The following is a 27,489-nucleotide window of genomic DNA, read 5'->3' on the forward strand; positions in this document are numbered from 1 at the left end:
GCAGCCCTCCGGTGCGGGGGTGCTTCCGCAGGCGCCCTCCCTTCCCCTCCCCGCAGCAGCCACCCGGCGAAACCCCTGCGCCCTGCTCCTCCCTTCCCAGCTCCCCTGGGCTGACTTTTCCCCCCGCAAGACCTCCGCGTTTTTCCCTGCTCGTACTCGGGTGGGGAGGGGGACGTTGAGCCGTTCACCCCGGAAGAAGCGCCCTCCCGCCGCAGCCCCTCCACAGGCAGCCTCCTCCGCGCCCGTCCCGCTAGGCAGGGGCGAGCACGAAGCTCCCCGCCGCCGCCGGCTCCTGCCTCCCTCCCGCCCCGCCCCGCTCCGCGCAGCCGCCGCCCGCCGGGGCGGGGGGTCCCGGGGCGCGCTGCCGGCGGCGGGGGGAGGGTCCTGGCGCCTGACGGTGCCCCGAGGCGGGGCGATGCGAGGCCGCGCCGCCGCCTCCGCGCTGCCTGCGGCCGAGGGGGGAGCAGCGGGCCGAGGCGCGCGGTCGCTGCTGCCGCCGCCGCCTCCGGAGCAGCGAGAGCCGCCGGCGGAGCGGGGGGTGCCCGGCCCGCGGCGCCGTCCGGTGAGCCAGCCGCCGGCGGAGCGGGGGGGCGCGGAGGGAGAGGGGCGGGCGGCGGCGCCGGCGGGATGGAGCTGGTGCCGGGGAGGAGGAGGAGGAGGCGGCGGCGGCGGTGCCGCGGCTGCTTCTTTGTGGAAGGAAAGTTTCGGTGCGGCTCGGCGCAGCCGCCCCGCTGCCTGCCTGCTTGCCGGAGGAGGAGGAGGAGGAGGCCGGGCCCCCCGCCGCCGGGAGGGGCGGCCTTCGGCGGCGCTCCCCGTGCGGGGCCCCGCCTGCCCCGGGCCGCTTCGGCAGGGGGGTGCGCTCCCTGTCACCGGCCTCCCGGGCCGCTGGCAGTGCCATCTTTGGGGCCGGGGCCTCCTGGGAGGTGGCGGGGAGCCGACCGCGGGGAGGGGGAGCCGAGCGCGGGTTGGTCGGCCGGAGGGGTTTTTTGGGTCTTTTCCGCCCCGGGGGTGAGCCCGCCACTGCGGGAGAGCCATGCTGAGCCGGGGCTGGGGGGGGGCCGGGGCGGGCTGCGGGAGCGGAGGGGCGGCGGACAGGGGTCGTGCTCTGGGGGGACTGGGGAGATGCCTGATAAAAGTTTCGGGACGCAGCGGTCGGTGAAACGAAAATGTAGGGGTGGGGGGAGCCTGGGGAAGGGGTACGGACGCGGTCAGCCCGGGGCGGCAGCGCATCCGAGCGGGGTGCTCGTGGAAATGGCATCGCTCCGGCTCCGCTCCTCAGGAGCCTTTTATACAACAGCCCAGCACGGCCCGTTGCCGACACGCTGCGGTGCGGTGTTAAAACACGCCCGGATCGCTCGTCTAGCCAGGCATCGTGCCTGCCTTGGCTTCTGCGCCTGGCCCACCGGAGTGCAACACCCGATGGGGTTGGCTTTGGACCGCTTCTAGTTTAAGGGAAACTTTCTTCGCAGTGGGGAGCAGGGAGAGTAAGCGGTGACCCCCTTCTGAGGGGAAAGCTCCCGCGTTCTCCATGCGTGCCCCCGGGTGTTGTGGGGGGGTCCCTCCCAATCCTGCATGGGTAGAGATGGTGGCGCTCCCAACGCGGGGAGATTCAGAAGCATTTAATAAGCGTTGTAAGAAAGACTAATCTGACACAGGCTTTAAATGTCCAGATTGTGCCTTATTTACACGTTGGCTTGTTTTTCTACTTTTTTATGTTTGGATATTGCTCATTGTGAGTGTTGGGTTTTTAGTTCATAAAGCAGAAAAACATTTCTAGATACCGAAGGAAAGAAATCCAGTGTCCCATTAACATTTTTTTTTCCCTCTTACAAGAACAATACAGGCTCATTGTAAGCTTGCCCAAACATGGGCTGCCTTTTATTATATATTGGTACGGTGCCTAGTGCAACAGGGTCCTCTTTTGACTGGGTTCACATGCTAAGCACAAGAACTCACTGGCACACTGCTAATCATGCTGTATTTGTAACAAATACCACCTGCCGAGAAGCTGGGATTTCACAAAGGGAGAAAGGTGGAATGCTTTGAACAAACCCGGCTCTGTTTGAAGTAGCAGATGCTCGTCTCTGGTTGACTTCAGTCACTTGCGTAGCTCTTGAAAGCACATCGTTCAAAGTCTCCGGTACTTTTTTTTTAATTGTTGGTCTCTGTATTTTTTAAAAAAAGAAGTTAACAACTTTAGGATTGAATTAAAAGCCTGTGTGACACCTAACTGTCGGTATGAAAACAACTGTCTATCTACATTAACGGTGACACGGCAACTTACCTTCCACATCGTAAAAGGTTGCTGTATGGCTTTGGTCCTAGACATCTATGCCTACCTTTAGCCTGAGGAGACACTACATGAAACCTGTTTGCTTTATGCGTTTACAGAATTAGGTCTTTATTGGTGGGTTTTCTCTTCTGAGTCATTTTTTTATCGTCACTGCTTATAGGCTATCATATTTGATATTGCAAACTCAAGATTGTTCACCTTAAGTTTATTGCAGTTTTAATCCAAAGGTGCAATAGTAGAAAGCTTCAAATAAACAAGTTAGCTGGGGGAGGAGGGGTTGGGTTTGTTGCTAAGCACCCCAATTAGACGTGGGGTTTTTTTTCTCCCCTCCCCCCCCCCCCCCAAATATTAATCTTTATTGAAGGAATTGCAAAGGGGAAGGGAAGTAGGATTTAACTTGTGTTCCAATAGCCTTTTCAGTTGCTGGTTTTTATTTCAGTGCTGGTTGAAGTACTTGTGAAAATTGCTCGCCTGCAGGAAACATGAGGTCGCAGTATGTCACAGCGCCCACAGTCACTCTCCTCCTGTTCCTGCTGTGGATCCAGTCGTCAACAGGCTGCAATAAGGCGCTCTGTGCTAGCGATGTCAGTAAATGCCTGATACAGGTACGGGTCGTGTTTCCTTTATTTGCTTTTAAGCGTTTAAGAAACAGTTCTGAAGCTGTAACTTGAAAAGATCCAGTGATAAAAATAACCGGTATTTTATGTTAAATAGTGGGGTTTTTTTAAAGAAGTTAATTGCAGTCTCCTGCACATGTAAATGCAGATTAACAACTGTTTTATATGTAAGTGCATGTGTATTTGGGCATGTTTCTTTTTTTAATGGAAACATTTTCAAGTCAAGGATTATGATTGCTGGGGTATTGTTAGAAGCCTCTACCAGTGACATTGTTAGTTTTCAGTCTCTTTCTTCTTTATTAGTGATATTATGAACAAGCAGCAATTTAAAACAGACATTTTATTAGAAAGGTTTCTGTGGGCAACAATTGCTTTTTTTTTTAAGATATCTGCAATACCAGCAGTTCAAATGTGCTTACAATGTTCCCATATCTGTCTGAGATGTTCCCCTTATCTGTTCCCCTTCACTTGCAATCTGTCCACTTTCTAAATTTGCCCGGCCCAGGCAGAGGGTCAGTAGTTGGTGCATGATGCTCTTCATAACATGAGGTTTGTACAGTCAATGAAAAGATGCCTAAAAACTCACACGAGGGAACGAACACAAGTAGGGACCTAACTTGTCTTAGAGTCCTGAGGTCCATTTGGAAAAGCTTTTTGATCAGGAGGGACCTATGGCTACTAACGGTAATGAGCAAGCTCTGAAAGCATGCAGGTCTACCTTAGAAAAACCAACAAACCCAAAAAAACCCAAACAAAAACCCACTTACAAGTTGAACTTGTAGGCAATGGATGTTAAACTCAAATCCAGCTGCTGCATTTGACTCACTAATGTCCACACAGTGAAAGAAACGGGCTGAGACCAGGTTGCTGCTCTTATAGCAGGAGTTAAGAGGCATGGAGTGCAGCAGAAAGAAAGCGCCTTTTGTAGCAGAATTGCAGGCAGTTCTGGTATCTACCAAGTCTTTATTTACTGATGGTGTATTAAGCATGCTTTTTGACTCCACATTGGAAAAGAAGGAGCCATCATGTGGTCAGAATAGAATAGAATAGACTATTTCAGTTGGAAGGGACCTGCGACAATCATCTAGTCCAACTGCCTGACCAATTCATGGCTGACCAAAAGTTAAAGCATGTTATTAAGGGCATTGTCCAAATGCCTCTTAAACGCTGACAGGCTTGGGGCATCGACCACCTCTCTAGGAAGCCTGTTCCAGGGTTTGACCACCCTCTCGGTAAAGGAATGCTTCCTATGTCCATCCTGAACCTCCCCTGGCACAGCTTTGAACCGTTGCCATGCATCCTATCACTGGATACCAGGGAGAAGAGATCAGCACCTCCCTCTCCACATTCCCTCCTCAGGAAGCTGTAGAGAGCAATGAGGTCGCCCCTCAGCCTCCTCTTCTCCGAACCAGACAAGCCCAAAGTCCTCAGCCGCTCCTCACAGGACATGCCTTCCAGCCCTCTTGCCAGCTTTGTTGCCCTCCTCTGAATGCTTTCAAGGACCTTCACATCCTTCTTAAATTGTGGGGTCAGTTGCAGCTTCTTTGAAATAAAACATTTCTTACTGCCTCTTTGTAGATGGGAAATGCAAAAGCAGAGAGCACAAACATCATATGCTGATAATGTGCTAGTATGTTTACTGTAAATGTATGATCACAGTCTGAAAAGTGATGCAGAAGTGGCGTGAGGCATTTCCATGTTTACTTCATTTCATTGACTTCCATATAAAATTTGTCTGCTTTACAAATAAAAATACTTGCCAGATTCTTGAATCCATCCTGTGGAATGAAGACTGACTGTAGGCTGAACTGTCTTCTTTCTGGCTTCTGCACTGCCATTGCTTTAAAAAAAACAAAAAGGAAAAAAAAAAAAAGAAATTGCTCTTGCTTCTAACTCAGCCGTGGTCTGTAGATTTGTTAAATATGGGAGCAAGCAAGAGGCTTTTGACTTTTACATTTTCAAAGACAATGTCAGTGTTTTTGCTGCTAGGTTGGGCATTGTGCACTGTGACAAACTGATGCACTTAAAAGTTCCTTCTTTTACATTTTTTCATGTCACCTCTGGGCTTGAAACCTTTAAAAAGTAAGATGCCAGTTGTGGCACTGGATGTACAAGGCACTTAAATAGTAAGCACAGTGGTACAGATATGTTGATACATATTCAGGAGAAAGCGGTTGGTCCAGATGAATGGGGATGAAGGGAAAAACAGGGAAGATTTATTGTCTCCTTTTCCTCTACCCCTAAGGGAGTCCACCATCTGTAAAAGTACAGACATCTCCTTCCCACTTACCTTTTATCAGAGTCAAGCTTGAGACACCCAGCTTTTAAACTTTATTTTTACGAGCTAGTCTGAATAGAGTGGAGCTGATGCTACTGGAGTCCTTCCTCGGCTGGGAGTAAGACGGCTGAGGTTCAGTGCTGCGTGGAGGTGGCTCACACGACTGTGCTTTACTTGGGATATGTTGGCATCTCTGTAGCGACACAGCCCTCTGCATGCAAAGAGACCCCTGTACTGCTTTACTTGTTGTAGGTGTGTTCTCTCTTTGCTTTGTACAGGTGATGTGAAATCCCTTTTTAAAGAATTTCCCTGAAATGGAAATTGTATGCAATTCTCCGAGACCTTAAAGTAACCCAGGCCATGTGAATTGTGTACAACTAGGGGGAATGCCGCTGTTCATTTTCACCATCTGGCTGCTCTCTTCCTGCGAACAGGCCTGACATACCAGTCAGTATTCATTCTTTATCGAAGAGCAGATCAGGTCAGACTAGTCTGATTGTGGATATGAAGACTCCTAAAGCTTTGACTTAAAGCAATTGTCATCTTTCTTCTTGGCTTTTTTTTTTTATTTTAAATCTTCAGCACTGTTGTGGCAGAAGCGCTGCACTGCTCTGTGAAGTGCATGTTATTTCTTGGGTAGGCATACAAGTAGAGTATATCCATGTATTTTTTTTACCCCTCTAAACTCTTCCTTCTGGAGAAATCTGACCTTAAAAATAAATTACTGTGTTGAGTGAGTTTGCTTGACTATCGCATGACATTTTTCCGTAACCTATTTTTATAACTCTTCTAGTTTGACAAAATCTGTGGCTTGAAACCAAGATAATGTCACTCGGAGACAACTGGGGGAGCAAACAGAATGTGAATGTTTGTCATCTGCATCTGTGTGCAGAAAGTGAGGCTGCCTGTCTTAGAGACATAATGAGACAAAAGACCTGCTCTCTCAAAAAGCATACAGTTAACATAAATATTTTTGCCAGCATGGCTAGAAGTCAGTACAGTCATTACTGCCACTCCTTAGGAGCTGCTCTGCTTAAGGGTGGTCCCTACATAAATATTTATTTTGTTAGCTCCAGAACAGAGCGTGAGATCAACAACTCGCATGCATTCAGCTTTCCTTTTACATCTTGAGGCTCTAGCTTCATTGGTGCTCTCGTAGTCTACTTCTTATTTTTCTGTAAGCAAAGACTTGTTAGAAAATAGCTTCAGGCATCTCTCCATAAGCTTAGCCTCTGCAAAAAAACTTTGTGGCTTCCTGCAGTTGTTGAAGGAGTTGTGGATAAGACTTGGCAGCGTAGGCAGAGTGGGACCACAAAATTAGTTCCCTTGAAGGCTTTGGATGTAGCGCCTTCCCATGTCTCTGGGATTGGGGCATTGAAGTCAGTAACTGACAGTTACCTTGCTTTTCAGGTAGACCACCAAGCCCTGGTTGCACACGATGTGCATACTGCAGTATTTATTCTAACACATCTGTTGTTGACTTGGACGCATGGGTTGTTTTGATGTTTCCCTGTGTGGAGGAGATGAGAAGGGCAGTTACACTCGCTGGGCGGAGTGGAGGCGTATATTGTGTCCTTGCAACATGGAGGAAATCCTTGAGGGCAGAAACCTCTAGGATGGGACGTTCCCACAATTGTTCATAGCAAATGGGTTTGAGGCGAGTCCCAGGCTGGCTCTTGTGATGCAGAGCTACCTGCAGTAGTCAGGCTTCAGTGGTACGTCGTGTTGTGCTGGAAGCCGAGCTTTGCTGTCTCATCTGCAACAGCTCTTTAAGCTACTGCTGTATTTAGGAGACAAACGGTGCTATAGTTCAGGCATGGATTGCAGATCTTTCTAAAGAGGGGCTGTTTTCTGGAGAATACAGAGTTTTCTCTCCCAAACACTACATGCCTGCAGTCACCGTGGCTGGTGCGGTATCATTCAGATTAAAATCTCTCTTCATCTTTCTCTTCACCTCCTGTTAATCTTGTGTACAAACTTGTCAGCTTGAAAGGATTTCCAAGACTTTTTAGCCCTGTGGTATGATATAAACACCACTCCTTAACTTTAGGGCTTAGGCATCTAAAAATTACTTTTAGTGTGTATGTTGTAACTGTAGTATGTAACGCAGTTGGGTTAACAAAACAGTTCTGGCTGGTTTGCTTCCAGGAGATTTTCTGTTATTAAACTGTTCTAGGAAAAAACATTAGCTCTTCCTCTTTCATTCCCCCTTCCAGTTTGCAAAGATGTTGCCAGTGCCTTCAGGTCCTGTTTTTCACTGCACTGAGAAAATAGTCTCTGTCATTTTGAGAAAGTTTTGAAAAAATGCAGATGTTAAATACTTTATAAAAATCTTAGTTGCTCTCTGGAGCAGCAGTATTTTTATTGTACAAACATGCCTGCTTCCTATTTAATGCTGTATTTTTAGACTGAGAGGCTTATTTCTTGCTTAGCAAAATACATTCTCCGATGCACCTTCAGTAGTTCAGCTTGGGAAGTTGCCAAGTTGACTTATGAGTAATATTTTCTTCCACTGACGCCTCACCACCCCCAGCTATCAACAAGGAACGTTTCTCATTCTGCCTCACTTCACCCACGTCTCATGTAAGCATTCTTTTAAAAAGATGTATCCTGTACAAGTATCCAGTGTGGATGAGTCAGGCAGAAGGACTCAAGAGTGGTTGAGGAAACCATGTACGTGCAAACACGTATATAGAAAAATATACAGTTATTGCCCTGAAGAGACAGCCGAACTCTGAGAAGGGGGGAGCTGGAGAACTGTGCAGAAGACTAATCAGGTTGCTCTTTCTTCCCTCCTCCTGCTCCAAGCTAAAAAATAAAATTTAAAAAAGGGTAAAAAATAAAAATAGAAAATCAAATAAAAAATTACTCTGCTCATAAGCCCTTCCTACAAAAAGAAATTTGTTAAAATACTGGTAGGTATAGGGATGCTATCCCAAGCTAGTGCTTACACATATCAAAGCTAAGCAGAAGTTTTTTTATTACGTTGCAAATGTATAATTTAGGGTTACATTTAATTCAGTGAGAATACTCTTCTTGGACTCACACAGTGCAATCTATAAAACCAAAACAACTTAAATTTAGTGAATTTTCTGGCTTTGATTCATACATTACATTTAATAGTTTACGGAGAATTGCCTCCTCCCACATACTGGCTTGTTCGTGTTGCAATGTCTTTAATAAGTATAACATTGTTTCCCCAGTTTTACTGTTGAGGAACAAATATATAGGATATTTTTAATGCTAATATGTATTAATATTATTCTCTGGCCATGGTAAAGGTATTTTACTGATGGTTGTTTTTAAAGGTGTTTTATTCAGGCTTTTTATTCTCAAGGCTGACACAATCTGTTTATCAAACGGTAGGATAGATATTTTAGAAACGCGTCATTCATTCACATAAGTCATCCTTCTAAGTTTGTGGTGTCTTCTCTTGTGGAAAAAATTGTATATTTTATTTATGAGCCTGTTTTTCATCTTTCACTTGGAAACGGCATAGTAATAGGTGACATTAATAAACTTTGAGGATGAAAAAGTAAAAAAATCTTGGTAGTTTTCCACTCTGTAAATAAAAATTCAAGACTTACTAAGGCTGCATATTGCAAAAATGCATGTAGAGCCGGAGTTCACGCTCGATCACTCAGCAGGGCAAGCAGTTCACATTAAACTGTGCAGGCTACAGCATTTCTCAGCATTACGTAGAACATGCAGTAGTTTGTGAATTTTGTTTCTTTGCTGCCTTCGAGAAGATTTGTGATCTGAGATGAAGTGAATGGAAAAATAACAGATCAATGCATTTATACTGCATTAATACATCGTAGCATGCCTGCAGCAGGTTTGGGGGTTGGTTCAGGTTTTGTCCAGAACTGGGAGCCCTGCAGCTTCATTTGCTGTATTCTCAAGCCCTGTCCCCAGCTGGATCTCACTCTGGCCTCGCCCTCTGATATGCACTCTTCGGTCTTCTGTGAGCCTGCATGAGTTGGTGCAAGAGAGGGGTGATCCCTGTGCAGCTCAACAGGCTGCGGACATTTGCAGTTGCCAGTGTTGTAGAATAAAGAGAGAACAGGGGTCATACACGATCGGGTGCATCTCTGCGCCTTGCCTTGCCTAGCAAATGCACTCCTGACGTTTGGTGTAAAAATGCCTCCTTTCTTCCCTACCTGATGCTTCTTAACAATAGCAGGCAAAGAATTACTTAAAAAGTGAAGTTTTTCCCCCTCGGCTTCTTCCCGAGGCGCTGCAAAAAGACATTGCAGGTAGTGATTGTGTCTGCCTGTCAGGAGTGGTATCCTTGACGCAGCTGTGGTTACCTAGGGTGGAGCCTTGAGTGGCGACTCCAGGTTGGGAGAATTTCATGCCAAACCACCTTCTTGCCCTTCCCTCCTGTCCGCGTGTGTCTCCCGACCACGCTGCGGTGTGTGTCCCCTGCCTCTGGAGAACGGGATCAAAGAGCGGGGATGGACATCATCATCTCCCTGGTGCAGTGCGTAGCAGAGATTTGCCGATGGCTTTTCCAGTAAAGCTGGGGGTGGGAGGGATCCTGTGGTCAGTGTTTCCAGTAACGGGATTTTATTTTCTCACCAGTTGTGCGTAACGTGATAGTTAGACAGACGTCATCAAAACCAAATTCTTAGACAGGACAACCAAATGTGACTTCTTGACTGTCCACGTTTTACGCTACGGCGTAATTCAAGCCTGTATATTATCAGCATGTAGCCATGGTCTTTAGGCTGAACTGGAATTACTAGTACAGATTTGAGCTAGAGGGAAGAAGACCACCTCATTTTTAGATTTCCTTCATCCCTGTAGGCCATTTCAATGCTTTGAGGTCCACGAGTGTAGTGTCTTCAGTAGGACTGCTAAACCAGCGCCTTCAGGTTTAGGTAAGACTTTAGGTTTAGGTAAGGTTTAGGTAAGATAAAGGTTTGTCTTCTTGCTTCCATGCCTTTTCTGTTTTTCTAGCTTAATAATGTTTAAAGAAAAATGCATGCGCATACCATTTCACTTTCTAGAGGCTCCAGGAGTGTTGGAAGTATCCCAAGGTGTCGACTGGGGGGGGAGGAGGGAGAGGGTTGTTTTCATAATAGCAAAAATGAATCAGCTGGACCTGGGGGAAAAAAAAATAATCTGGTCACTAATATTGCAAATGGGGAGCAACATGTAACAAGCATTCAGAGATGCACAAAATCCTGTGGTCAGACAACTTAACCAAGTAAGTTCCTTTTAGAATCCACGAATAGGTGTGATGGTAGGCATCATGTATCTTCTTGAGTATGCACATGCTGCTTATAGTAGCTTCCTTTTTTAACTAAATTATAATGTATGCGCACTATTTATATATAAAGAAACCTTCTTTGAATTTCCTGTTGTGATGGGAAAAACATTCAATGAACTTGTAGATTCAGGCATACATAGAAGTGCACACACCTTTCCCATGAATAGGATTTTTTTCTCTTTTAAATGCTGACTTCGGATTTGTCTTTAGAATTTCACCTTTAAAAAAAAAAAAAACCTTGCAAAAGATCCTTTTGTAAACTAAGATCGGTTCTTTGGCTGGTACCGTTTTACCATTTACTCGCTGTATTAGTGTACTAAGCTTTTTTAATGCCGTAATTTGAGCTGCGGCTTGAAGAAGAATTGCTGTGCCGTGTTAGCATTTTACATCTGGGGTTGCTGTGGTGTAATGAGTTTCTGTTGTTTTCAGGAGCTGTGTCAGTGCCGCCCTGGGGAAGGGAACTGTTCCTGCTGTAAGGAGTGCATGCTCTGCCTGGGCACACTTTGGGATGAGTGCTGTGACTGTGTTGGTAAGTTTGCATTTCTTTGGGATTTTCTTCTTTTTTAAAATTGCTTCCTCCTGCCACATGCTGAGCTCACAGTCTTATAATAGAAGTAAAACATCAGGACAGAATCTGTGCTTTAAACATCTTACAGCTCTGCGGGTACTGAATAAATTACTGTGGGGAACCCAACGTTTGAAGGCTGTGTCTGCTCTATGGAGTGGGGGGTGGTGGTAGTCCAGATTTTGCTTGGTTAATGTCATTGTAACTGAGTCTTAATTTTGTCTCTAAAGCATAAACTCCTTTTTGAATTGTCATGCTGAGGAAACTACGCAGTACCTGCTTCATGGGGTTGGATGCTGTATGGAGGTTTCTAACTGTAGAGTGGATTGACAGATACTGCACGGGGACAGTTTTAGGTTTGAGTTCCCTTGTGAGTCCTTGGGACTGGTAGTAAATGTGCATGGCTCAACATTTTCACTGTTCTTTTATTTGCAAAAAGACCTCTTTGTGGAGGGTAAGAAAGAGGCATGCAAGTTTTTACTGTAGGATTAGATTACAGTCTTAACAAGAACAGCTTTAGTACTAACAGGTAGTGTTCAGAGTTTCCAGATCTCTGCAAAGTGAATGGTGCCCCTGCTTAAGAAGGATATATTCTAGTTCCGTCTCTTGTTTTAAATGTGTTGAAAGCTTCAGCCTCCTGTGGTTGCTGTAAGTCTCCCTGTGCTGCCATTCAAAATCCACCTGGCTTCCATGAAAGGGATGCGTCTTGAGTGTTGTACCTGCTCTCAGCTTCTCTGGCTGGCTGAGTCTTCTCTGAAATCATGAAGATGATTAGCTTCAAAATGCTCCTTTTCAGTGCAGTCCACTGCTTCTCCTGTTCCATCATGATGTGAATATGCTTTCTGACATCCTGCTTTTTGCTTGGTTCTGGCTAGCTTACCTTTGCTTTACTGTCTTTCAGTAAGCAGTGGAGTGGCGTGGTCCTGCGCATGTATGATTCTTCCCATTGGCATAAAGTATTTTCAGCCCCTGCACATGTGGAGGATATAAATTTAGAAATAGGCCTTGGAGTTTGTTTTTCCTATTTGATCTGAAATCTTTCAGTGGGCTTCTTGAAAAGTGTGTGTGTGGGGGAATATATATATATCCTTTTTTCCCCCATCTCTTTTGCCCTTCCAATGTCTTCTTGATTTTTGTAATGTAATACTGAAGTGTGCTGTTGTCACGTTCAGTCATAGGGGTGGGGAATAGGATAGTAGGTTATTTCCCTAGTTCAGAACCATTATCTGCTGTAGAAAGCAAGGCTTAGTGTGCTGATCTCCTCTAGGGAGAGGAAGAACCTACCTCTTGGGATAGCGAAGAAAAAGAGCTGAGTCCACACACAGCTTTTTCTTTTTCTAAATCTGCAGATTACTCGCTGTTCTGCTGCTCTTTCCCATGGTGTTATGCAGGACTGAAGTTAACGAAGTTTTAGGTTCAGTTTCCCAGTACTGAGTAAACTAAAACATCTCCTGATGGTTCTGCAGGTGCCTCAGACCTTGTTGGTTGTATGGTATGGTCCTATTCTTCTTCTCTTCAGTGTAGGGTCATCCTTTCTGTAGCCTTATTCAAATGAGGGAACAGGAGTGCATGCCATACCCAGCTTCCTAGAGGCAGTTCTTTGCTGATACTTGAGCTGATATTTAAGTCTCTTTATAAGCTGATCACGTCTAATGTAAAAGCAGATAGGTTGTCATGTCTTTCAGGTTATTTCTGTTCTGAGGTGTCAGGAATTAACTCCTACCTTCCAGCATTAATTTTACTTGTGGTCAGTTGTTGTCCTGTGTTTTGTGTGGATCTTCTCTCCCTTCTCTGACAGGGACAAAGACACTAGAGGAGGGAGAACAACAACAGGTTCCTCTGTTTTTTTAAGCTTTGTGGGTTAAGCTCTTCTAGTCCCTCATGGAAAGGCTTGTCTGCTTCCATCATTTCAGTAGCCCATTTCTGCATCTTCTCATTCAAGAAAGATGGATTGGGACTGTGTACAACTCTGGGGGCTGGCTAAAATCTCCATGTAAGAACTGTGATGCTGGAAGGGAATTTGGATTTTCAGTAACAATATGTAGTGAGAGATTTGTAAGAGGAGGGCACAAAAGAAGGAAAAATACTTAAATTGAAAGGAGTATCGTATGGCTTGTTGCAGTTGAATACATTTGTGTTTCTTTCAGTTGCAGGAGACCTAGCTCTAGCATAATGGCATAGTTACGTTTTAAATTCTGGTTATCAAATTTTGTCTTGTCATTGGCTTCCAAAGCAGTAACGTAGACAAGTTTGTTCCTTACCAGTTGCTCTTAAGTTAAGCTTTCTTATTTTTGCTGTAACCAAAGCTAATGTATTACAATAATTATTATAAAATTATAATTATTATAATTATAATTAAAATACTTTTAAAAAATAGTAAGAGAGAAAGATCTTTGTGGAATGAGCAGTTATCCATTAAACTATGAGGAATGGTTTCTCAGTGCCATCTTAAGATAGTATTTTCATACTGGATTGATATGCACACACACTGACCACATTCTGCAATAATTTGATAAACAATCTTGATGTTATTTTTTTCCTTTGTGTCCTTCTTATAAGTGAAATTTATTTTCTGAATCCAGCCTGACGGAGGGGCCCTCTAGAAAGGCTCACTGGTTTCCATTTCACAGTATTAACAGAATAACATCAATTAAAGTGTGCGTCTCTTGATGTATCTGTACGAAACTCTTACCTGGCTTGATATCTTCCTAATTAAATTTTAGGTGGGCATCCTTTATTACAATTGTATGGTGAATATTCCAAGTGCTTACTAAAAGGTGATAATTCAGTGATAGAAATTTTTGATTAAAACAGTGAGTCCAGGAACATCTGTGAAGAGCAAACCTAGTTGAGAGGAGTAGGAAAATAACTGTTTACAGTAGGAAGTTTGCGTAAGTGGAACTATTTTTTTAGTGTGAACTGATGTTTGGAGGAGAGGCTTTCCCCCCCCCGACCTAATACTTGGCTCACCTTTTTTATAGGAGCAGACTGTCTCGTGTTGTTCCTATTATGAAATGCTGGTAACGTTAACCACTTGCTTAAGATTTGCCAGATCTCATGTTAATCATCATGGTGAACTTCACTCTGTTTTGTTCATTATGGAAATTCATCTACTTAGACTGAAAAGATTGTGGTTTTTGTAAGGCTCTAGTTAAACACAATTTCTGAAGCTGGATTTCTAATGTATCTGCAGGGCAGGAGATGCTTCTCTGGTTGTGTGGGGCAGGTAGACTTTGAACATTTATGTCCCATATTGCTTTGATACTTTAAGGATTGGTGTGCTTTGCAACTCTATCTGTCTAAAACTGTGTCTGTGAAACTACCCAAAATGATGTACATGAGGAAAATGGATTTGTCTGTCTCTTGACAGGTGACTTCTAATAGTGTTTTATGGCTTCTGATATGCAGATACAACTTTTATTTTTAATCTTGGTTGTTTCAATGTTCAGATTAAATTAAGATCCCCTTCAGTTTCATTGCTAGTAATAAATGTTAGTGTTTAAATGGATAATGAAAAACTGGCACCTGTATTACACATCACAAAAACATTTTGTAGGAAATGGCAAAGAGAAAAAAGATTACAAGGTTTCAAAAAAGGTACCACAAAAGGCCTTGAAAAATAAGGAGGAGGTAACTTGGAAATAAGCATTTTGCCTGTAGTGACCCCTCCAACTGAGTAGCAAAACAAGGTTCATCTCAGCTGTCTCCATGCAGGTGAAGTAATTCAGACTCTTACTCCCTCCTAATAGTGATCTTTGCATCTCTGGCGGACGATTAAAAAGATCTAGTGCACTGCTGCAGCAGATGAGATCAAGTACTTGAATTGTGATCACAAGTTTCATGTACCTCAGGACTTGTCAAGATACTATCTTTGTTCTCTTGTAAGCTTTCATTCCAGATTTATGCTAGTATCGATTATACTGTGCTTTGTCTTTTTTCCCAGGGGAAACAAACCTTTCCTTGAACTCTTCATATTCTAAACTGTAATGCTAGCATCAAAAGGGAAGCAAAGTGCTGTTTAGATTAGGTTTTTCTTTTCACTTGGATCTCACAAGTCACAGGCGTGTTTTGTGGAAGTCTGCAGAGATCTGAAACCCGCCATTAGGGAAAGCTCGTCCTGCTGTATTTGGTGGCATTTCTGCTGTTGAGCTAAGAGTGGGATATATATGAAAGGGCTCTGTTCTGCTTAGCAAAAAAAGCAATTTTAATTTTCTAAATATTCCCGCCTGTTTCAAGGAGAAGAGTTTAGGGAGTTCCGTGTAACTTACTGTTTCATTCCTCTGCAGGTATGTGCAATCCTCGCAATTACAGTGACACCCCTCCAACATCCAAGAGCACTGTCGAGGAGTTGCATGAACCAATTCCTTCCCTTTTCCGGGCGCTGACAGAAGGGGATACTCAGCTGAACTGGAATATCGTTTCCTTCCCTGTGGCAGAAGAACTGTCGCACCATGAGAACCTTGTTTCCTTTTTAGAAACAGTGAACCAGCCACAGCATCAGAACGTCTCTGTTCCAAGCAACAATGTCCACACACCTTACTCTAGTGACAAAGGTAATGAGTACAGTGTCTAAATTCTTAGCATTTCCTCTCGTCTCTTCCAGGAACCTTCTCAGTGCATCTTCTATGCTTGTCTGTGCTCGCTTCTTCTTTTCCCATTAAAAGGTCTGAAAAGTTCAGTCTAATTTTGAGCATAACATAACAAAAGGAGTGAGGCAAAAGTATTGAGGAACACGGAAGACGGTGTTAGTGTCCAATGATCTTAGGAGATGGTGAACCACATGAGTTTGTTAACTCTATGATTCCTCCTGTGGAATGCTTCACATTATTTCATGTGCACTGGCATGGTATGTTCTTTGACTTTGAAGCAGTTACCTGTAGCTTAGGAGACAGGACAGACCAAAAACTGAATCCAAATCAGGTATCAGTGCAGAGGTAGGCATCTGAAACGCGTGGCTTCAGAGGTTTGAGAAGGCCATATGCTATAAACCATTGTATCTGGAGTAGACATTTATTTCTTTCATCTGAGCTGGCATAACTTGAACTCTTTAGAAGGATGGTTTGTAGGAAATCCAGGTTTACTATTAAACCTGAGTAAGATTAGCAAGATCGCTCTTTATGTTGAGGAGGGATATGCGACAGACAATCTTAAAAATAAGCAATTTGGGGGTGGGGGTTCAACTTACGGACTCATTCATCTTATTTTATATCAAGTTTTTTATATTTTAACCTTAAGTTTAGAGGACAGGCTTCAGAATACTGTTTGTTGGGGGGGGGGGGGGGGGGGGGTGAAGATGAAGTTTGAGGTAGTGACAACAGTGGTATAAGAAAAATACTCTCTGCTTCTTGGTTTCCATACTAAACCTGAAATAATTCTCCCTGCAAATCACTACATCAGACTTAAAAGAATCTCATAAACAGTTCATAGTGAAGTTGCTGCTTAACAGGGAAAAAAGGGCATCTGATTTGTTTTATTAGTGTAATTAATGCTTTGCTTCCTTCCCAACACACACTTTAAATATTCATAACCCCATATGTTGCTGTTGTGATGGCTCTTTTATCTTATCAATGAAAGATACCCTAATTGATGGACATGCTGTGTTTCCATACCACTGTAAACCTTTGACCTAGTTACGTTTCTGAGTAGGACTGCTGTTGATTAAATGGGACCATGATGGCAACTTTTCTAATTTCCTTTGGTTAAAGCACGTTAGAAAAATAAATTAATTCCAGAACTGGGAAACCAGATAGTCAGAAAGCATCTCATTCATATGTCTTTGACATTATTAAAACACTCGCTTGCCATTATGAGGAAGATGCAGAAAACCATGTTAAATGGCAAGCCACAAAAAGCCCTGTGTGCAAACACTACAGTATTTAAAGATGTAAATTATACTTGGGGAAAAAAAATTATGCTTGGAAAAATCTTGAATATATCCCACTGTACTTAGGTACTGCAGCCCTGTTCCCTGACAGTCCTTTACTACCATACCAACAGGATGGGCTAATGATAGTTTTGGATTAAACTTGGAATTTGCATTGCATCTCAAGGGTGTGGAGGAGTTTTGACTTTAACAACACAGACAAATACATAACACTGCAATTTTTTCTTGGTCAAAAGTCTCCTTCATTTCATTTACTAAGAACGCATTCGAGATTAGGTTGAGAGGGTTTTCACTGCAATGATGGCAGTCCAAAAACAACAGTTATATTTGGAAATAGTTACCAAATGCCACTGGTTTTTGGGCTTCAGTAGACGTTTAGAACAGAAATAAATGTTAGAGCTGTTCTTGTAATCATTGGCTATGCCTCCTCCATCTTAGTGATCAGTGAAGAACAGGAAAAGGTAGAAAATGGCTTTCAGAATCCTGAACTTTTAAGTATCTAGATACGTAAGCCTGTGAGGAGTCTGTCATTTCTTGGTCACAATGTAGATAACTTTGTAGTGCTCTGCTTTTTCAGAAGCCATATTAAAGTTTGCTTATAAAAAACATGGATGATTTGAGCAGTGAGAACAGGAGAAGGTGGAAAGAAAAGTTGGCTGCTGGCCTTAGTTGATATTTGTTATGGTGGAATTGAGGACAACTGGGGAATTGCACCTCTTGTGCTGGATGTTGTGTGACCCATGGGGCAGCGTTGTTTTTAATAATTTTTTTTTTATGAGTTCATTGAGGATGCAGTAACCCAAATGTAGAGGGGTAGTAGGTCAAGGGCCAAAGAGCCTAGGGAGCATGGGCACAGAGAGGGAGCCCAGGAAGTTGCTGGAGTCTGATGGCTTCTGCCCGTGCAAAGTTCCGTCACACAATCGAGTCACTGGTTTAACAAGCTAGCACGTGTTAGAACCACCACTGTAGCAGAGGGTGGGTCTGTGCGTGTGTATGTGTGCGTGCTCAGTTGCGGTAAATACAAGCATAGCCTGCAGTGGAAGGAACTGAAGACCATCTCTTTACCCTTTCCTTCTCCCCAAACATGCTGCTAGGCTTAAGGGCTGATCTTGCAAACAGAAATGTCCTTAAGGTGACTCGCTAAGCAGTTGCCTTCAAGGCTGTGACATGAGGGATTCGAAAGAATATTCCTGTGAGCAGGAACACAGATGCTTTATGTTTTCTTTACAGTGCTGTGCCTCCTCCATTTTGTGGTTCTCCTGTGGCTCCTTGCATGCTTTGCTCCAGCATGGTGTGTGGGCAACAGACTGTTGCGTTGCCTGTAAAGGGAGAGGGGCTAATGAGAGGTAGATTTTGGTAAGGGGACAGTAGTCTCTGTGCTGTCTTCTGGAATACATCTCAAAATTTGGAAGGGCTCTGCCTACAAATACGCCTTGTCATGTCACGTAACACAGGTCTGATTTTAATTTCAACACACGTTCCTGCAGGGATCGCTGTTAAGCTGGTCCAGGGTGCCAGACTTGCTCGATGCAGTTCTGGATGAGTGCCGGGAAAAGCAGCACCAGCCACGGGAACCCGCGAGCTTTGTGCCTGAGTGGCGTGAAGCCACCGGCCCTGGGAAGGCAGCCGTAGATCCGGGAGGAGGTGGGGTGTGATGGGATATAAAGCATTCCTTTCTCGCCCCAGCCTGCTGCGAACCCAGCCGCCAGACCTTGAACTTCCCTGTTACTATCTTAATGAGTGTCTTCCCTTTCCTCCTATGAATTGACTTTTAACGTTTTAGCTGCCAAAGTATGCAGGCGCTGCCGGAGCTGCTGTAGTTTTTTGTATCGGCTTTTGAGCTGCTACTTCAGAGAGGATTGCGATTATTAATCTAGAGCTACATTTATACGTTACTCTTTTTGCTTTACTTCTAGCTGATACCCTCAGAGCTCTGAACTGCAAGTTCAGATTATTTAAATAAGCTTAATTGTTTCAGATGATGACAGGATGTTGGTGAAAGAGAGAGGGGAACTAGATAATCTTTTGGCAACTGATGAAACAAAATCTGTGTTGTAGTTAAGGGTTTCTGACTTACAGTGTTTGGTGACACAGGGGATGGTGTCTGCTCTGCGCTTCTGCTCCCCTCCAGTGCCAGACAGGTAGAGGAGAGCTAGAAATCCAGTAAAGTGGCATCTACCTCTGTAGGTACTCTAGGAAGACTTTTTTTTTTTAAATGTTTCTTTTTGTAAGTTCTGATTAGCATAAAACGGTATGGCTGCTGGATGGACAGTTACCTTTTTAAAGTACTTTTAGAGCTACCAATAAACAGACCAGCAGACAACTGAACTTACATAGCACCTTTAACTTCAAAGGTGGCATACAGGGAATTGTCATTAACTGGGAAAGTTTTTTCACCTTGTAGATAGGCATTTTTCCTTCACTTACAAGAACTGAATTGTTTTATCTTCTCCGAGTTGCTAAATTCCTCTGTAGTGCACCAATACAGATCTTACTTGCAGCACAGACAGTGTCATAGCAAAGCCTGATAGAAATGTGAGTCCATTTCATCTGGTCATTTTGAATTTAGACTTAATTGTTGTTTCTCCTACACAACCTTCGTTCAGTATGAATTGGAGTGGAAAAAAAGGTGAGAAGCTCATGTTCTGGAAAAGAAAGAATGCTGCTTCATCATTCTCCCTCCCCGCACCTGTAGTCTGTAGTCCTTACTGTGTGAAAATTGGCAAAATGCAAATGAAGGAGTTGTTACTGCACTAAGTAATATCCTTTTTATCTACACTGAGGGAGCCAAGTGATGACTATGTAATTAGGTTTGTGGAACAATTTAAATACTCTCCCGGATCCCAACTGAGCCTGTAGGTATGTATTTTCTTTCCCCTGTGTAAGTCTGTTTCTGCAGCCTATAAAGAGGGATTTAATGCTTGATGCGAGGAACTCTCCTGCTTTCAGTAATTCAGCATCTACATGGGCACACAGATGCTGCTGAGGAGGGGACCAGGAGTGTCCCGTGACGAACAAAGTGCACCGCGGCCAATCTGACTCTTTTGGACCTGGCAAGTCTCTGAGCGAGCAAGACTTCAGAAACAGTTTGGAGCGTGTCCTCCAGCTGCTTACGAGAGCTACTGGGAACCAGCCAGGTCTACTGCTGGCTCTGGACTGCCATGTACAGTCTGTCTTCTCCCCTTTGCAGCATTTTTGGACTGGTCCTCTAAGACCTAATCCTCTTGGCTTGTGTGCAGGTGGAAATAAACTTTCTTCTCCACTCTCCAGTCAGTCAAGATTAATGTCCTTTGTTGTTGCTGCCACCTTAATAAGGTTGAGGTCTGGCTTTGGTTCCTGTTTTGGTCCTGGAAAAGTGGTCGAGGAGACCAGCCTCTCCAGTCTCACAGGGCCCGACTGCTGTCATCTGGTTCTGCCAGGGTTATGGGTCTGGTGCTGCCCGTCTTCCAGCCTCCTTCCCCCTGGAGATATCTTCACTCGTGCACAAGTGCACCTCAGTGCTACTGCTGAAGAAAGGCTTATGTGCCTCCAGCTGGGGCATGATGCACAGAGGGAACGTGCCAAGCTGAGTGGGTCCTCATGGGGCGGGAGCCACTCTGGGCATTTCAGTCCTCTGAGGAGATGGTGCTTGAAAAGAGGGCCAAGCAGAAGTTGTCTTTGTAGTGAAGAGCTATGTGGTGCCTCTGTGTGGGTCAGAACTACCATAGGGATTCTCAGCAGTGCATTAAAAGTGGATGCTGCTGCTCTGAAAACAGAGGAACAGCTGGGAGTAGCCATCCTCTGCTACGAGGAGGAGTAAAGGGGGAAGGACAGCCTTTGGGTAGACCAAGGCTGGACAGTGAGCCCTGCTGTCGGAGGAATAGCAGAGGTGAGACTGCTGGGAGGGGGTGCCAGTAAGAGCCACTATCTGCTTTATACATCCTGCTGCTGGAGGAGGACCAGAGCTTGGTTTTCTAGGGATGGTACTGTCAGTTGTGCCTATCTGCTGCTGTACATGTGCTCTGCTCTTTGTGTTACAGCCTGCTTTTCCACAGGCTGTGCCTGTGTCCTGAGCCACCAACATAGTGCATATGTTGGTTGGATTCCACTGAGCAGCAGACAGGAACTTCAGGCATAGGTAGTTCAGTGTCATTGATCTTTGCATCCTAGAAATCATACGCTCTTCTTCCACAAGAGGTTTATTTCAAGTTTCAGCAGGCAAAAGCTGATGAATTGGGCTTCTCCAGAACTTCTGAACTGGTACTCACAGATGAGGCTAACACGAAGGTGAACACAGGCATCCCCTAACACAGACGGGACTGGTCATTCTCTGGTGTGAAGACAGGCTGCAAATGCTGGGAGCAGCTAACCCACCTCAGAGTGTGCACAACCTTCCTGACAATCTTTCCTGACCTACTGGCTTTCCTTTGCACGCTGCAAGTGGGAGTGCAGTGATCAACATGATAGCAGTAAGCACTTCGGGCCACCCTTTACAGAGGACTCTGCTTTCTTTAAAGGGTTGTTCACTACTCTCTAGGGAGAGCCGTGAGTCATTTTGCCTTCTCAAGCTGATCTGGAGACCAGGTCAGTCAGGTGCAGATCACATCTCAAAGGCTGATTTTGCAGCAAGAAATCTTTCTGGATTAGCCAGGATTACCTGGTTTGGGGCAGAGGCTGCATGCCTCCAGCTGCCACCTTCTAAGACTGACCTTACTTACAGCATTTAAAGTCAAACTTGAGAAGAAAACTACTAAAAAGAGATCAGAGGATTGAACTGGGATTAAGCAAGAGGGTATGAGGAGTATGAATACTTCTTAGAGAGGGTTCTGTAAGGTTCCTCTGCTTGCACAGCAGCACTGAACTGGATGACTGATGGGACACTGGTGCTTAGATCTCATGATGAACACTGCCTGGAGACTCATCTCTACTTTTTCACACCCTACTCTTCCACTGAAAATCTTCTGGGAGGAGTGAGGGGGACAGATACCTGGGAGTGCCTGGGCCTCCTAAGAATGGAGGGTGTATGCTCCTTCTTGGGACCCAGGCAACCTTAGTTTTTTGTTGCTGGTGATGAAATGTTGTCAAGTATTCTTGCTTATGAGGCTGTGGTGGCTGCATCTCCCTACTGCTTTTCAGCTTTGGCTGAGCACTTCAGGTGTATAGCTGGGTGGTCACTCTTTGCTCATGCTACCATAGCATACACTTCTGTTTTCCTCTTTTCACCTCTGTGAATAAAGTATCCTTACTGAAGCTGTAGATACGTTGGTTGGTTTGAGGCAGAGGTCTTTTTCTCTGAGAACTCTTCCTCTAGTTGCTGTGCCTCAGGCTTTATTATAAAGAGTCACAGAAATAGAATTGCCAAGAATGGGACAGGACTTCCACAGCCACAGTGTATTTTGTTGACATTCCCAGCAGTACATCAGGTTGTCCAAGAACATCAGGTTCTTCTTGGACAACTGCAGCTTTACTCACAGCACAGCTTTCCTGGGAGCAGAAAACTGCTTCAGCTATGGGTCTGCACTTCCTCACCAAGATCCTTATTGCCTGCTGCACTGTATATGGTGTCTGCAAGAAGTGTACGTCAGTTCAGAGCCTGAACAAGGCTGTTAATTCTGTCTTGCTTCCAGTGGGCTGGAAGCATGTCCTGTGACCCTTTTGCATCTGTTTACGTAGTAGTAAAATAGTTTGACAGTGATCAGGGTTCCCTCATACGTGTTTTGACAAATGATAATTCTTAAAAGGGTAGGCATGGTTTCTGGATGTCAAGGAGGAGGACACGTCCACAGAAAAGCTGGCAGGTACATTGTGCTCTCCTCTGTGTTGTGCTGTTCCTTGCCACACGCCCCCAGAGATCATCTGTTGTTGGTGCTGGGGAAACTGACTGCATAGATCTGACAGCTTGTAGGGTGACGGAGACCCTTGCTGGCCTCAACTCACCTTTGGACCTCACCTTAGGAGCTTGCCATGAGATACGCATACTGTTGAGGTTGCTAATCTATGTATGGGACACCAGTGTTTTGAAGGGGAGTTCTGGTGCACTTCAGCCTCCCAAGACTTACTCACAGATAAGAGACTGAATAAACGCTATGGTTAACAACTACACTGCTCCGAGAGTCCTTCGGGTACTCACGCTTCTCCATACTCCATAATCATGCAAAAAAAACCCCACTGTCTCCATTTACCATTTACGTTTGGATTACATTTTTCTAATCCACGTTGGAATGTAGGTCAGTATGTTTCTCTTGGATCCACACGCCATAAGCAGTAATAAGCTAGAAAGCCCCTTGACATCTCCCGCTCACAAATCTGTCTGATGTGCGCAAGTGAGACATTTGTGTTTGCAGGCAGCTTTCGGTTGTGCTTTTCCCCAAAGTGTGCCAAGTTACTTTGGGGCTAAATGTGATGCAATCAAGATCCTTTGGAGGATGAACAAAGTTACGGTGTAGTCACCCCGTCAGCACAGAAGAAAGTTGGTAGAATCTGTCAGCTTGGAGAATTGGAAGTAGACCAGGGAGGGATGTTTTTGTTTTATAGTTGTGGTGAATGCCTCAGCTCCAGTTTGAGGTTGCAACTCCCAACTTCATGGCATTTCAAGTAATTGCATGGATGTTAGAAGAATAAAGTCGATGCTTAGGCAGAAGGGGTTTCTTAATCTTAGTAGTAAAGCTGGTGGTGTTGCTATAAAAAGAAGAAAAACGTGTGCAGTTTCAAGTTGAGGAAAACGGGATTCTCTAGCTCTGTGATTTAATGTAGTTTAAGAATATTGTTGAGTTGTGGGGGGAGACTAAATGTTTACACTTAAATAAGTGGGGTTTGGTGCTTTTTAGAAAACTTATCTAAAACTGAACCTTTTAATGATAGCATATAGTAACTGCTGGCAACTGTGAAAGTGGTATCTTGGTGATAAAGATATTACCTTCAGAGGACACATGCTTGCTTCTTATTTTGGCATAGCCCATGCTTACATTTTAAAAAGTATCCCTCATAACCGTGGGACACAAAAAAAGCCCAACAAAAACATTCTTGCCTGTGACTATAGAAATAAATTAATCTAGAGGCAGAGCAGACAACAGATTGAGTTGTAGACACTGAAAACTTGGAGTTGATAGATCTCACCTTGGGTCTCTGTCTCTTCTCTCTGCTTTCACTATCACCTGTTTTTTCTTTATGCCTCATAGTCATGATGATTTGCAATCCTACTTCAAAAGCTGCACATTTAATTAATTTTTAACTAACCTTTAAAAATATTTTAAGACCTTTTAAACCAATTTTTTTCCCCCTCTTGGTTTAGAACACATGTGTACTGTGGTGTATTTTGATGACTGCATGTCAATACATCAGTGCAAGATCTCTTGCGAGTCCATGGGAGCATCCAAATACCGATGGTTTCACAACGCCTGCTGTGAGTGTATTGGGCCAGAATGCATTGACTATGGCAGTAAAACTGTAAAATGTATGAACTGCATGTTTTGAAGCAGGAAAATTGTAATATAGCAATACTGACGCCAAAGTAATCTCTCTCAGTTAGAGATGGGGATTGCAAATACTGCGTTTTGGTGGAGTGCCTACTGGTTGCAATTAAATGTACCTGGTTGAAAAAAGATGTATAAAATCTGAAAACTTTTTTCTTTTTTTTTTTTTAAATTCATGTAAGCAAGGCTAACTAGTAGAAGTTTGAACACTATGTTTTAAGTTTATTTTTCTTTATTTCTGCTCAAATGGTACAGCCATGCTCATCCTCACCATTCTGATTGTTTTCCTTTGATTTGAAAGTATTGACTATACTGGTTTTCAGAATGTAGTACTATATCTAGTAGTTTAGAGTAGGGAAACATTAAGAATATGGTAATGAGATTCCCATCATCTAAGTTCAACAAATAATTAAATGGCTGCTATGTTGGGGGGCAGGGGGTGTTCTTTAGGGGCTGGGGTTTTTTTTGGTTTTAGTTTCTGATTTTGTTTTTTTTTACTTTATTACCTTCCAGTTTTTGAGCTTAGCCTTCTATTGTGAAAATGGTATTTGGGGAAAAAGAAAAATTCATGCTTTCTCTTCAAGTTCAATGCATGGGCTGTCATGGATAAAATCCTAACTTCTTAGAAGGGCTGCCCAACAAAACACTATGTATGGGACACTTTTCTTCCAAGTTTCATTTGCCCTACTCTCATAAGTACATTGGGGCCTGTGTTGCATAATTTATGTATTTAAAAAAAAAAATCTTTTCAGTCTCCTCTTAGATAACAAAATAAAGCTGTTAAGTGCAGTTGCGTCTCCCTCCTTTTGCACTGTGCTCTAGGGTTGCTTACTCCCTGAATGTTCAGTCCAGTAAAGGAAACATGAAAGGTTATTATGGATTTAATGACTAAATGAATAAAGAAGACTGGAATGACATGAACTAGCAAGTGGTACAGGGTTACTAGTTGAGCAGTTGGCAGTAGGCCTGTTCCCATTTAGTAGTTTGCTGTGAACATTTATTCCAAAATACAGGTGTTTTTCCCCATGAAATGTTGTCACTGAAGAAGGGAAGATGTGTCCGCAAAGGCAAAATTAGGATGTTCTGAGTTTAGAACATTTTGTCCATTTTTCTAAGTAAGAATTTTAATATGTTGACAGTTACGTAGCAGTTACTATGACCCAGTTAGGTCTCCACTGATAATGGTACTAAGTACAAGAATAAAGTGTATGAGTAGTTAATAATCAGCTTTTGGTATTTATAATGATGTGGGTTTTAACTCCTTGAATTTTTTTTAATGCATATCTGCATATTCACACAAAAAAAGAATTTGACTATTCATGTTTCTCTCACTAACCTCAGTCTAGAAGGATTAAACTGTTTTCTAGTCGCACCTGTCTATCTGTACCATGTACAAATGAAAGCAGTCATTTTAAATTTATTTTGTTGAAAAGTTTGCCTGAATGGTTTTTTCTTTTTTTTTCTCATGATACAGTTCTTCCAATACAATGAAATAATAATAATTAAAAAAAACTACTCTTGTGAAATGTTACTTTCTAAAGTCTCTTTTTCAGCTATAAAGAAGTACTTGAAAGATTAATGTTTATTGTTTTGAACTAGAGATTATCAATACTTTAAACTTGCAATTAAGTAATAAAAAAATCATAGACATGAATAGAAAAACTTAGCTTATCATGAAGGAGTTGCTCTTCCTATATTTGACAATTGACGTTATCTTTTCTTCTGCTTGAGTTTCTTAAAATGAATGGAGAGAAAGAATATGTTAAAGTAGCTCTGACCGTTTTTAGTTGGAGGGTGATGCATCATTGTTCTTGACCAAGACAGGAGACATATAGTAAGCATTGCTACAGGTCATTAGCACACTTCGGATTCTTGCAGTGTTAAATTATTGGAAACATTATAGTAGTTCAGAATCTTCTTGGGGGAAGAAACAGGGCTGGTGTTTCTGGTCAGGCACCTGCTGCCCCATGGATCTGTGACACCGTCTCCATTTACGTCATCAGAATTTCACTCTGTGTGTGAGGTCAAGTCAAGGCAACAGCAAGGGTGGGGAGCGGGAGGGAAGGGGGACTGGCCTAACAGATGTCCAGGAAACACTGTGGGGAACGGCACAAACATGTCAATACAGTTGTTGGTGTAATGGCCTGAGGGTAGGTAGTGAGGATGCACACTTTCTGGGGCTTGCCTTATTTTTTGTAATTCCTGATGCTGTCTGGAGTTTGCTGTAAGCGTTGTGTGTATGCAAATGTCATACAGCAACATCCAGTGTATTTTATTACGGTGAGTGTTTTAAGAGGTATTTTAATAAAAAGACATTACTGGTTCATGTGTTTTGCTTTCTTATGATTTTCTCAGGGCAAATGTTACCAGGAAGCATAGTATAAAAGTTACTGATCTAGATGGACAGAATAATACAGAGAATTATTAAATCTTCAGCAGTTTTTTCCACAACTAAAATTGTAGTTGCCTTTTAATTTTTTTCTCTACATAAATCAATAAAATAGAATTTTATTAATAGTCAAAATGTTCGTTCTGACAGAAATCTAATCATTTTGGAAGGTTGTTTATTTAGTCTTACTGCATTTTGCAAGAAAAATAATAATTTATTTTGGGGGCTCTTATTTCACCTAGGTCTGGATACCAGCAAACCATCACCTACCTAAGTGTTTTAGAATACTTAAGACCATGCTTTAAAAACTTTTCTGGCTAGGAATCTTCTCCAGGTAAAGCATGAGCCAGTTTTATCACTGTCCTTCGGGAGAGAATTGTACATCACTGAACTTACAGGGAAGCAAAAAAGGGAATGCATATAATAAGGAATTATACAAATCCCTAGTCTGTTGGGGTTCTGACTGAGAAGGGGTTGAAGGCCTTTTGTTACTCTTTGTCTAAAAGTAGAGAAGGTTTTTGTTTAGTTGCTTTGTTTTAGGGGTTTGGTTTTTTGTTGTTTTGTTTTGTTTCTCCCCACAGACACTTGTTGTTCCTAAATTTCAGAAGCATTGACACCGTGCAGAGAGAGTGAGTACAATGGCCGTAGCATGACATTGCTTTTCTGTCATTTCTTAGGGTTCCTGGCTTGCTTTTAGTACATTTAATGGATTTCACATCTAGTACTTAACAAATGAA

The 27,489-nt window shown here is 43.4% G+C and overlaps 1 protein-coding gene across 3 annotated transcripts; it reads left to right on the top strand.

The window, feature by feature from the left end:
- Positions 1-402: 402 nt before the first annotated feature.
- TWSG1 (twisted gastrulation BMP signaling modulator 1) lies at positions 403-26,687 on the top strand. Of its 3 annotated transcripts, none has more exons than XM_072852738.1 (5): positions 403-562; positions 2,733-2,898; positions 10,893-10,992; positions 15,315-15,581; positions 24,183-26,687. In XM_072852738.1, the coding sequence occupies exons 2-5, from the start codon at positions 2,776-2,778 to the stop codon at positions 24,362-24,364; spliced, it is 672 nt and encodes a 223-aa protein (XP_072708839.1). In that variant the 5' UTR covers positions 403-562; positions 2,733-2,775; the 3' UTR covers positions 24,365-26,687. The 3 variants fall into 3 exon arrangements, with proteins under 3 accessions (XP_072708839.1, XP_072708840.1, XP_072708841.1); XM_072852739.1 differs by having other exon boundaries at positions 404-562; positions 2,714-2,898; XM_072852740.1 differs by having other exon boundaries at positions 404-562; positions 2,771-2,898.
- The last annotated feature ends 802 nt before the right edge of the window (positions 26,688-27,489 follow it).

This window comes from Ciconia boyciana, chromosome 2 (genome assembly GCF_034638445.1).
Source record: "Ciconia boyciana chromosome 2, ASM3463844v1, whole genome shotgun sequence".
Lineage (NCBI taxonomy): Eukaryota > Metazoa > Chordata > Aves > Ciconiiformes > Ciconiidae > Ciconia > Ciconia boyciana.